General features: G+C 41.9%; 1 protein-coding gene across 1 annotated transcript in view; it reads right to left on the reverse strand.

Moving 5' to 3' along the window:
- fam20cb (FAM20C golgi associated secretory pathway kinase b) overlaps nucleotides 1-12,987 on the reverse strand; it is a 73,835-nt gene extending 60,848 nt beyond the window's left edge. The window contains exons 1-3 of the mRNA XM_017418525.3: nucleotides 11,600-12,987; nucleotides 9,714-9,889; nucleotides 4,285-4,363 (exon numbers count right to left, since the gene is read on the reverse strand). Coding sequence (XP_017274014.1) covers nucleotides 4,285-4,363; nucleotides 9,714-9,889; nucleotides 11,600-12,180 — 836 coding nt within the window. The 5' untranslated portion in view covers nucleotides 12,181-12,987. The remainder of the gene's footprint in view (nucleotides 1-4,284; nucleotides 4,364-9,713; nucleotides 9,890-11,599) is intronic.
- Nucleotides 12,988-13,036: the final 49 nt, after the last annotated feature.

Here is a 13,036-nt window from a genome sequence, read left to right on the forward strand (position 1 = left end):
CCTGTCTGCCTGTCTGCCTGCCAGTCTCTCTGTCTGTCTGCCTGTCTCCCTGCCTGTCTGTCTGTCTGCCTGCCTGCGCGGCCTGATTGCCTGCCTCACATTTGCATTCGAGCTGCGAGGAGCTGAGCGTAGCACAGGCGGAGAAGTCTTTGATCTCCCAGCCTCTGTCTCTTTGATGCAGCGCGTGGAAACACACCAGCAGATTTGGGAACAAGAAGATGATTTCGGGTGTTAAGTGTGTGAGAGTTGGCACGTGTGTGCTCTGCATGAGAAAAAAAGAAATTAAATGAAAAAAAAAACAACATGCATGTAGTGGGAAAGACTGGTCTAAACGAGCGTGAGCAACCAGAACATACATTGGTTGCCCTACTTTGTTAAAGTTAAGCACATTCTAATGCTCCAGCAAGTTTTTTTTTAGGATTATCAAAGAAAAAGACAAGCTCTGACAAGCACAACTGTCAAACAACAGATTTACATCCAACACCACTGCCCCGTGCTTTTCTTGGAAAATGTCATTTCACATATTCGCCTTGGTGCAACATCTGAGGCAGTGCACTGAGATAATCTGTGGATTCTGCCTCTGTGTGTGCACGTACAACACTCTCTGCCCAAATCTCTCTCTCCTCCTCCTCACCCCCCTGTCTTTCCCAACCTCTCCCGACTCCCCCCCCCACCCCCACCCCCCGATGCCTCTCTCCTCTCCCTCATCTCTTTCCTCCTCTCACCTCTTTCTCATCTCTGCTCCTCCCAGCCTGTCAGGATGATTTCAGGCTTGTTGCGTCTGGCCTGACTTAGTGCGGTGGGATTGAAGCCGTAATTACAAAGTCTCCGAATAGCTTCTCCGCCCTCCCTCCTACCTATCATCCGCAAGCTTAACCCCACTCTCCGCGCTGACATGCAGGGGCTAGACAACAGCCGGCATAAAGGACCATTAACCCGCAATTAATTTACAATCACCATAACAACAGAAATGCGACATTTAAATCCACCAATCAATGTGGGATTATGGGATAAAGAGCACCTCTCTAGGGATGTGTTATAATCTAAATATGACAGCATGGGAAAAAAAGAAATGTGAATTAATAAAATAATTTGCAGGATCAGGCTGTTTTACTTTGACAAATTAGCCAACAGGCTAATGATCATTTCTTAATCATTTCCAAACTAAACGAGCATTAACAAGTCTGGATATGGTGGACTGCCAAAATTAGTTACTATTTTCTTCGGTTTTGCAGGTTTTTGGTGCAAAAATGATCAGCGAGTTAGAATCACAGACCTACTTAGCCACGTTATCGAGCTAAAGCTGAAACTTAGTGCTCAACTTGCACTTTCCCAAGCTCTCCGGTTTGTTGACAGAGTAGTGCTGCAGGCTGAGGTTTACTCACTCGTTAAAGTCAAGGGTGTCTTTGAGACGTCTGAACAACATCTGAACAGACCACAGACTTCTAAGCTAAAATCAAGCTAAGTTTAGTCTGAAAGAAGAAGTTCGGTAGACGTTTAAAACTAGATTTAGATGTCTGCATTTCACCCGAAACACAAAATAAGACCTGTCAGAATGAGGACTAAACTCAACATCTGTACAATGAAACTGCTTCTCTAATTAGCCACACAAATGTTACAACACTCACAATGTAGGACCTTCTACAGTCTGTAGGTCACTGCTTTAAAAAATTCATTTTTACAAATAAAAGTTAAATTCCATCCTTTACAAGAAAGATACCAAAGGTATCTTGTTGTCAGGCAACAGCATGTAAGGTCTGATGTTTCTGTGACACATTACCAAAAGACTAATTGCTTTGTTTTCACCTGCCAGTAATATATATATATATACACACACACACACCCCTACTTTCCAGAGCCTTGAGTATATCTTAAAAGTCTTATGTCTTACATTTTTGAAGTAATTTGTATGCATCTTTTTATTAGTGGTTTTTATGTACTTTTATGTTGTTTTAACAAAGAAGATATACAACTTTTGTAATGCAAGAGTCAAAATAGTGTCAGAAAACTGTTGTTCCTGTTCTTGTACCAAAGCAACAGCTTCTATGTTTGGAAGAATGTAATCAAGTATTGTATGTTTATATGTCTGCGCTGCATTCATATTACGACTGGATTGCACCAGAGTTCATTTGAATGCAGACAAAGGCTCCAAGAAGACGTGCTTCCCTGTCTGCTTGCTAATGCCCCGAAGTTTAGATGACAGCGTTCACACTTCTTTAAACGATGCCGAGTAACAGATTAATCTCATTAGGGGAGATTTTAATAAAAATTAAAGTTGTCAGAAGCTTTAGCTACGCAGAATTTTGACGGCGTGTTAACTTGTGCACCAGATAACAGTGGTTTTGTTGCCTTACTGAAACAAAAATCAGTCCTTTTTCAAAAACTGATTCAAGGCGTAAAGATATTTTTCAGTGTTTTTCCCCTTTTTCTTTTGGAAAATTAAGAGGACAGCCTTCCCTATCTCATTTCAAGACCTGAACAGAATTGGTTCTACTTTGGCAGACAAATATATGAAGTTAAACTTCTATCTGAGTTAAAGAACCGTCACAAATTATTATCAGATTTGGAAATATTTTCTCTTCACTTGCTCCTCCCTTACTGGAATGAGTCTGTTGTGATTGAATATACTTAATATCTTATTTTATGTGCGAATGGGGCAGACTTTTGTTCCTAATCCAAGGTATATTACAAGTTTTGAAGGAGTAATCTCAGGATAAAAGGCAAAGGAAACCATCGCTTCTGGTGCTCTTCACCTCTCTGACATTAATGATATGTTGTACTGTATGTAGTTCATTGATTCAGAACTGAAATAGGATTAGGTGGTGATGAGGCAAGGAATGTAGGCTTTTCCATTAAACCCTCCTAGCAGTTATTTCAAAAACCATTATATGTGTTACCTAAGGAAAAGAGAATGACAACATATGCAGGGCAAGGGCTTTATTTCTGTAATAGTTTCCAAGCCAAATGTATAATTGTGTAATTTTAAGCCAAGTGAAACAAAATCTAAAGGTGTTTTTTTGATTGCGTTCTTGGACATTTTCACATGTTTCATTGGATGCCAATGGACACCCTTGTTAATGTCAACAGGTTTGAAATACAGAACTTTTAAATCAGTTCACCTGCAAGTCTTAGCTGGAAACTTGGCTTTCTTTGCTCTCATTCAGATATGATCAATCAAACGTCCAAAAAAGGTCAAGCTGTCAGCAGGCAATTTGTCTACTAAAGGCTTCATCTGCTGTTCCACAAACTAGTGGGTGAGGTTTTGTTTGTTGTGTGTCTGTACCTTATTCAGCACTCAAACAGACAACCCAGCCATCTGTTGATCTTAAGCATCTGGATGCTCATTTATTAAGGTGCAGATCAAGATATTCACGACGGGAAAAATAGTTCTCCATTTATGGGTTAAGAACAAGCCCAAAATTAAAATTTAGATCTGCTGAGGGCAGAATATAAAAAAGTGTTTGCAAGCCATCTTTAGAGGGACATGAAAGTCTGAGCCAAAAACGTAGCGCTTGATCTGATATTTAACACTCACCGAGCTAAAGGAGGAACAATTGTGTAATCGTCCAAATCGTCAGGATTCCTCTCTGTAAATGTTCCAATTTACAGAGTATATGTTGAGATATATCAGTGACTATATGCACATTCCGACATGCTGTTGGCACTATATAAGTCAGTGGATTATTTAAACCATTAGAGTTTATCCTCTGGGCACTGTAGATATCTGTATTTTTAATATATCCCTCATTATCAAACTCTAACCCAAAGACCAAAGAGGATCTCAAACCAACGCTCTCATTCCCACGCTTTTAGCCTGACTTTAAGGATCACACAGTCATCATTAAAATAAATTCATAAAAGCTAAATATGTGCAACAAAATCCCATAGCTGACAAGATGGTGTGAGATTATCAAAACAGAAAAACCACTCAGGTAAATCAGCTTAGAGTTGACACAACAGGAGACGCCTGACGGCAAAGGACCTCCAGCGCGTCCGGTAAAGAATGCGAGGTGTCACCTGAAAGCCCCACGAGGTGAAATGCCCATTCAACATTCGGCTCTGTCGCAGCCTTCAATCGGCGACCAAGGCTGTGCTGAAATGAAAGCAATTTGATATCGCCAAAAAGGCGAACGAGGACGTGACACGGGGAGACTCAGTAGGATGCGAGATGCAAAACAAGCGGCACGGTTGGAGTTTTACGCCAAAACGGCACTCGGCCATCGCTTCTTCTTATAGAGAATGGGTTCCGTGCTGAATTCTGTGTCAAAAAGCAGAACAACTTACTTCATGGGTTTGAACAGAGCCTGGCCGTAGTTTTGGAAGGTCATGATGAGCTTCAGCTGAGTGCCTCCGGACTTCATCGCTGTTGGAATAAAGAAAACAGCAACATGAACTCTATATAAGCAGACAAATCCTAAAAATATATTAGGATTATACTAAGAGACAACAGCAGGATCAGCAGATACTACTTTAGACAAACTGGCCTTCTGGATTAAGTTTTACGGGACTGATTGTTTCACCAAAAACACAACACGGACACTCTAATGACATCAGAAACTTCATTTGAATTAAGTGCATTATTTAGGTAAGCATTAGGCTGCAATATTAAGATTAAAACAGGAATAAAATATAATAGGTAGCCTTGCATTAAAACTACTTTTTCCCCCTTGTTTGCAGCTCAACACATTAAACAACACCTGAACTGATAGCACTTTTTACCTCTAACATCTCACTGTTTTACCTGTCACAGTAGTTGCTCAGTAAAATAGTGTACCCTTTTGTAATTTTTTGTAAATTAAACCCACGAGAAACTACAAAGAGCACCAAAGTTTTCACTTTTTAAAAATTTGCACATTATATTTGCCCAAATTGACGAATAATAAAAAAAAATCCTATTATCTGCTTTTTTCTTATTTTTGTAACATCACTTGAATAAATGAGTCGCAAATTCAACATTAACACTATTTATTCAAAGAATAAATGATCATCAAAGGCTTTGAAACTGTTACCGACCAATAACAAATAATTAGGGTCACTATCAGCAATATCTTGGTTTGTGTAAAAGGCACACACAATAAAAATATCAAAATTTTTTTTAATATTTGCTGCTGATGACCTCATTTATTGACACATAAAAACACACATGATTATGTCATAGCTCAGCATGAAATGACTGACATATTGACATTGTAGTTTTTACACTGACATTAGCAGGTGGTATTTTACTGTACAGTCCACATTTCTTTTATGGTGCACTGGTCAAAAAAAAAAGGATAAAACTGTGATCTGCTTTAAATTAAATAAAAACAGAATAAAGTTAAAGCAGGATTTGTGTTTATTTAGCTCTGATTTGATTGAACTCGACAGACATTTCGTGACACAGCTACCATCGGTTTCCTCTGCAGCGTCAGTGAAGTGCACTCTTGCATATGTGAGCTTGCACACGTGCAGCGATGTGTCTTTGCATGTCATTGCATACGTGTGCTTCGGCTCTGAGAGGTCTGAGATCTGATGTCACAGTGTTTGTTTGACAGGAAGCGACAGTGTGGCTTCGGTGAAGGACAGCCAGTGCTCGGCTGGCGCTCTCTGTTCCTCTGCTGTTTACCCTCTTTCCTGTATTCTCAGGAGTCTCTCTCTCTCTCTCTCTCTCTCTGTCTGTCTCTGTGTGTTGTTTTTACATTCATCTTCCCCTCATTCACGCCCCCCCCCCTTCAGCATGATAATGCAGTCTGAAGTCGCTCCTGGGACTGAGTTTGGTGCAAGGAGTTCAGCCGGGATCTAACGCTGAATTTAAACAGAAAGTGCAAAGCCTCCGCTGCCGCTCGTGCTGTTGCTACGCCGATCGATTGGTAGCTGTGTATTTGGTGGCGTTTTGCCAAAGAACAGACTTTTCAATCAATGATTTTAATTTATTTTTACATTTGGGAATCATGAGGACAAGCAAACTGTTTACAGAGGGGTGGGAGCAGGGGGGGGGGTTTGTTTGGCGGAAAAAAAAGTGAACAGATCAATGTCTGCCCGGCCTCACGTGCTACAAAGCTGTTGTTTGGAGGCTCGATACCTTTTAAAGAAAGGCAACTCTCACTGTAATCACTGGGAAGTCATGCATGCAGAAGCCATGACGATAATAAACTCTGTATTTGTCCAGACGTTTTGCAGCAGTGTTTACCTCCGTTTCTGCTTGTGCACTGTGACCGTCAAAGCTCCAGATTGGTCCAATCAGCTGCCTGAACGCTTATCATATCTGCTGCTTCTGCACGCCATATTCATAAAGGTTGCCGAGAAGATGTTGCAGTCTATAATAGATCCAAGCATTCCTATCCTTAAGTTCAGATATTAGACAACTGCTGTTGGCTTTTATTGGTATACTGCCCAGGGCCTGTGTTAAGACTCTGTAATTACTGAACCAGCATGTTATTTAGCTGGCAAGAGATGCTAAGAATGGCTATCCACCCAGGCAGAAAGCAAAAGGGAGAAATTTTGAGGAAAATTAGACAGCGTCTTGGCTAGATAGTACTAAAAGAAAGAAACACATTCTTCTACTAAGTAACCAAGCTTGGATAGGAGTTTTATAAACAGTTAATCCTAGTCCTAGATAAGCATTTAATCTCTGCTATGGGCCAGTTGCATTTTTTGTCGTTGGCAGATAAACCTGGAATCAGAAATCCCTTTTCTTTTTTTTTTATTACAGCGAGACTGAGATGGGCGACCTTGAGTCGACAAGCTCTTTTGGAATGTGTGAACAGAGCACAGCCAAAAGGGAAGACAATCCCCTCCAGGAAAGAAAGAAGAAGAGCTCCAGTAGATTCTATATAACTTCCCCGAGTGCGCATGGATTATCACCTCTGCTCGATACATCCTCCACAAGGTCTTCACTGTTCTCAGTAAAAAGCCAGATTTACAGCGCTGACCAATCAAATAAAAAGCCACAGGTTTGATACGATTCAGATTGTGATGTGGTCGCGTGATTTGCATTGAGAGCATGTGTCCTCATGGGCTCTGCGATGCTCTGTGGAAACACACGAGGGAGGACTGTGGTGTTTCATTATTATTATTGGTTTGGCCTTGTAAGGCAGGAGTGTGCAGCCTGATGAGATTGAGCTGTATGATAGCCTGCAGCTTGCTTCTATCTTCCTGCATACTTATGTGCTTGTGCATAGGGGTGTGTTTACTTGTCAGCTGGTTATCAGCTCCTCCTCAGTATGCTTCACCAACAGTTCCCATGAAACAATATTAAAGGACATTTGAACTCAGTGTTGAACGTGTCAGCTTGCACGTGTTTGGGTTAGCAGATCTGGGCTAATCTGTGTAAAAGCTTCTAGATAGAACTTAAGAGACGTTTTTGTTTTTTTTACTTACCAAGTCCAAACCCAACTTCAAAAAAGGTGTGTGAAATAAAAATAAAATCAGAATGCAATGATATACAAATCTCATAAACCTATATTTCACTCATAATGGGACATAATAAAAATATCAAACATTTAAACTAAGAAATTGTACCATTCTTTTGGAAAAACAAACGAGAAAGTTAATTTGATTTTTTTTGGCAGCAACACATCTCAAAAATGGTGGGACAGGGGCAACAAGAGGCTGTAAAAGTACAAATAAGAAACAGCTGGAGGAGCATTTTGAAACAAACTGGGTTTACTGAAAGCAGGACTGTGTATAAAAGGAGCATTTTAGAGAGGCTGAATCTCTTTGAAGTAAAGATGGGCAGAGGTTCATCAGCCTGTGAAAAACTGTGCCTAACAATAGTGGAGCAATTTCAGAATATTGTTCCTCAACAGAAAATTGGAAAGACTGAATATCCCACCATCTACAGTTAATATCATCAAAAGATTTCAAGAATCTGGAGAAACCTCTGAGCTCAAAGGACAAGACTGAAAGTCAATACTGTGATCATCGGGCTCTCAGGCTGCTCTGCATTAAAAACAGGTCGGATTCTGTTCTAGACATCAGTGCATGGACTCAGGAACACTTCCACAGATCATTGTCTGTAAACACAGTTCACCCTGACATCCACAGATGCTGCTTAAAGCTCTATCAGGCAAAGAAGGATCCAGATGTGAACACCATCCAGAAATGCTTCCATCTTCTCTGAACCACAGCTCATTTAAAATGGACTGAGACAAAAACTAATTGAAATTAAAAAAATCTTTTTGGAAACCACAGACGCCAGGTTTTTGTGCTAAAGAGGAGAAGGACCATTTGCCCTGTTATCAGCACTCAGTTCAAAAGCCTGCCTCGCTGATGGTATGGGGGTCCATTAGTGCCTCTGTCATGAGCAGCTTGCACATCTGGAAAAACGCCATCAAAGCAGACAAGTATATACAGGTTTTAAAACAACATATGCTCCCATCCAGATGATATTTTGTCAGGGAAGACCTTAATATTTTAGCAAGACAACAATAAACCTCAGACTGCATCATTCCAGCAGCATGGTTTCATAGTAGAAGTGTCCAGGTGCTGAACTGACCTGCCTGCAGTCCAGACCTCTATACAAGTGAAATGATTTGACACATCAGGAAACGAAAACTGAAAAGAAGACCCAGGACTGTTGAACAACACTCCCTCCAAAACCTCCAGCAGCTGCTGTCCTCAGATGATTCCAGACTGATGTTAAAAGAAGAAGGGAAGCTTCACAGAGGGAAACACGGCCCTGTCCCTACTTCTTTGAGGTGTGTTTCTGCCATAAAATTCAGAATGACCTTATTTTTTCAAAAACTGTACAATTTCTCAGTTTAAATGTTTGATATGTTCCATCATGAAATAAATGGGTTTATAAGATTTGCAAACCATTGCAATCAGGTTTTTTTTTTTGTTACATTATACACACTGTCCCAACATTTTTGGATTTGAGACTGTATTATGACTGACGCCTTTATGTTTGCTCTTCTATTTATCCATAAATAGGTATCATTGGAAGCCGATAAATAAGATTATTTTATGACCGATGCCAACATTTAGAAATCAAGAGCAAAATGGCCAACATGTAATTTTCCATTGTAAAAAAAAGTGCAACATAACTAATTAACTTCAATAAACATTTAAAAAAATTATAGAGAACTTTGAAAATGAATACAGAAAAACATTCATGCTTTAAAAAAAAACCCGAAACAAACTATGGGCTGCTGCAATCAGCTGCTGATGCATCTTTATTTTCCTACTTGGTTAAACATACGCAGGCATGGTCGATAGACATTTTTTTTTAAAAGTCGCTATCAGCCAAATAAAACAGGCGGATGATTAATCAATCTACCTGTAGTCATTGCTATATCAATATTACAAAAAACTGCATGAACTGCAATCCATATTATATTCCAAATGTTGTGCATTCATGCTCTGCAGACCAGTGATACATCTGGTGAGTTCTCCCAGCTCTAAATCCCCTCAGCTGATACGGATCAGAGTGGTGGAGATGCTAACACTCATGAAGAGTGCTGTGAGCGTTATGATGAAAGAAAGGGATTTATTGCGATTAACTTCATCATTGCAATATTCAGTATGATCATATTGCAACTGCATGTTTTCCAACTCTGACTATATAGAAACTATACAATGATCCTTGAAAACCACTTAAGTTGTTATGTTTTAAAGCCTTAAAAAAGTAAAAGTTTATTTCTTCGTTCCACTACCTGTGCACTGCAGCCCTCTCACTGGTTGCCATTAAGGTATTAGTGTTGAATTTTAAGGGGGCGGAGGGGGGGACTCACCAACGCTGGTGATCTTCTGGGTCACCAGGTCCTTCAGGAGGGCGTCGATGACCGGATTGTGTCTGGAGTACAGCTCGTATCGATTAATCCCTATGTGGAAGCGGAGCCAGTTGGGGTAGGACTCGGCCATCAGCTCTCCTGTCGGGCTGAACTCATCCACGGTGCCCTCCCCAGTCCTGGATGAGAGGAGGAAGAAGAGGGGGATAGAAGATCAACTACATCTTTACGGGATTTGTCACAAAACACAATATTTGGGACAAATTAAAAAGCTCCGGGATTGTCTTTAACTTGATTACAACTCAGTCATGCACAGTTTAATACAAGAAAACGTTAAACAAGAGGAACGGTTTCAACGCATAATCTCTAGTGTGGAAAACAAGACGTACGATGGTTATTCAGCAGACTGTGACTGACAGTGAAACAAATGTCAGAACTGTCTCACTGAGCTCTGGAGGAGAAAATCTTTGAACAGAAAACAGCATCTCTCATGCACCGTGTTAAACATCAGACTGAAGAAGACCCACCACTGGTGCTTTAACTAACTCTTACTTTTGTCTTTGTTCTTCTGTTCTGTAACGCTCGAGACGCTTTATATTTGTGCGCTATGAATAATCAAGGGTGTTAATGCAACAGCATCGAAGCATCCTTATTGCTCTTGTTCTCAATGTTTGCCCATTTTCACACCCTGTTGCTTTGAAAAACCAAAAGCCCACCCTGTGTGTAAATTACACACCGGGAAGAGTGTGACTTTCGGTAGAGGAACATTGCACAACGTGGCCGAAATTTACATAAACCTGTGAGAAATTTCCTCATACACAACAGTGGATATTTTTTATAAAAAGAATGACAAAACCCAGCCCTCTCTGGAGCACTGGAGCTTGAGCATACTTCGCAATAGAAACGTCATTCAAAGTTTGAATGGGTCGCAGAAAGACGGGCTTTACAGAACTGAACTGGCATTTTGATATCTCGAAAGATTTTTACAAAATCGCAGTTTAAGTTTGATCTTTTCTTTCCACGAAACATCCAACTGACAGTTGATCATGTCACTAACTTTTGAGCTGACTAAACTTTCCAAAATTTTGCAAACAAGCTCTTCTTACTCTCACATCTATTTTAGTACATGTACAAAACATACATCAAATCGTAGGTGTTTTTGTCTTCTTTCACATGGCGTGTCTCTCCCCGCTGTGGGACTTACAGTTTCCTCTCCAATCCCCCCAGATTGCAGAGAGCGCACACCCAACCCTCCACAGACTTCAGTTATAATTTTAGCTCAATCTGTTTTCTTCAAAACCTGACGTGACGGGTCTTTAACGTGTCATATCTCCCACATGAAGCACCGCAGACACACAGAAACCCACATGTGTGACTAGCACCTGTTTGAGGTTTACTTTTTAGCTTGTGTTGGATGCTCTTAAAAAGCACCGTCAGGGAGTGAGAGACACAGGTGTGTGGTTACCATGGTGACTATAATGAGCCACAGGCAGCAGCTTTAACCCTTCTTTTAAATACTTCTACAGATCATCCATCTGTAGGCATTCTTTCTTAATTTAGATTACTGCAAAGTTGATGGCAACATTTCTTCAGAAACTTTAGTCTCATGAAAAGAAATTACTTTATTTACTACCTTTTTTATCTCGCTCTTGTGTGCTGTAATGTTTGAGATGTTTTGTTTCTGTGTGTTATGGATAACTTTTATTAAAGACTTAAAAAAGGGGGAGAAATAAATAAGCATGCAGAGAGGATATTCAAGTGTGGGTCTGTAGCCAGAACATGCCAGATAAAGGATTAGATTATTGTAAGAGAAACTGAAAGGGCTTCATATTTGGGTGATTTAAATGAGAAAAAAAGGAATAAAAGACTTCTTGTTTGTTTCTTTTTACCATGCCTCCTCCTCTGCTGCTTTGGGGTCAAATCTGATGTCCGTGTTGACGTTGAACAGCGTGTCGTCGTCCGTCAGAGGCGGAGGGGACTTTTTATACAAGGGATGCTCGAACAGAGCCGACAGCCGGGAGCCGTCGTCCGGCGCGCGCTCCCGGGTCACCTGTCTGTGCCTCTGGCCGCCGGGACGCTCCGCCCGCCCGTGCGCTCTGCTCCCCGCCCCCGCCGGGCTCCGCTCCGGGGAGCGGGAGGACACGTTGGAGTTGGGCTCGTTGCTGAAGTCCTGGAGGATCCGGAGGGTGTGCTTGTTGTTGTTATTGTTGCTGGGCCAGCCCAGCTGCTGCTGCTGCTGCTGCGGTGGCTGCTGCTGCGGCGGCTGCTGCTGCTGCCTCCCTCCCCAGCTCTGAGGCTGCTCGCTGGGCGCGTTGGAGCAGGAGCAGCCGCCGCCGCCTCCTCCGACCCCTCCGACACCGCCGTGCCTCTCCAGCTTGGGTAACAAGTCGATCATGATGTGCATGGAGCACGCGATGAGGAACACCATGAGGATCAGAACCCGGAATCGGCGCAGGAGGATCATCTTCATGGTCTCGCGTTTGAGCAGATGCGAGTATTTGCTGCAAATGATGAGCACGCAGATGACCAGGCTAACTACATCGCTGATGATGTTGATCAGACTGGACGCCAGTCGGATGAAATACACGTTAAACACGTAGGAGCCATCTTCACTGGCCGTCTTGAGTGAAGGATTCAGCGTTCAGCCTGTCTTTTTCTCTCCCTCTTTTTATTTATTTATTTCTATATATATTGTTTCCTTACAACATCCGAGCCCTGCGCGATTGGCGACTATTTTTAGATCTCAGAGGCGCAAAGTCACCCGCAGGAGTCCAGGTAGAACAGGTCGAGTCGGTTCAGACCAGCGAGCGGTTTGCGCAAGCCTCATCCTCTTCCCGGCAGCCGAATATTACTGAAGTCGGAGGGGGAGGAGAATAAAACACGCACGCACTCTGGAAGAGGATCCAGGAGAATCCGATGGGACTGCGCGCAACCTCGATCCAGCTGGCTCAAAAAAAAAATCAAAGAAAGAAAGAAAGAAAAAAACAAACAAGAAGAAGAAGAGGAAGAAGTGCGGCTCGTCACATTTCAGTGCGCTGTAGGGGAAAGTCCCCGGAAATCAATCCAGAAATCCAGGACGAGACAGGAAAAAAACAGCAAGCTTTGGAACGGCTTTTGCGCAGGTAGCAGGGGGTCCAAAGTCCTCTAGGAGTACAGCTGAGGAGAGAGGGAGGGGGGAGAAGAATGAGTCCCTTGTAGCATGTGGGAATCTGGGTGGGTGTGTTAAATATGATGATGAAGCCAAGACTAGATCCTGCCTTTGCGCAGCGTCACCGCGCGCAGATTGGCTGAAAAACAGCAAGCGAGAGAGAGAGAGAGAGAGAGAG

This window comes from Kryptolebias marmoratus, linkage group LG17, assembly GCF_001649575.2.
Source record: "Kryptolebias marmoratus isolate JLee-2015 linkage group LG17, ASM164957v2, whole genome shotgun sequence".
Classification (NCBI taxonomy): Eukaryota; Metazoa; Chordata; class Actinopteri; order Cyprinodontiformes; family Rivulidae; genus Kryptolebias; species Kryptolebias marmoratus.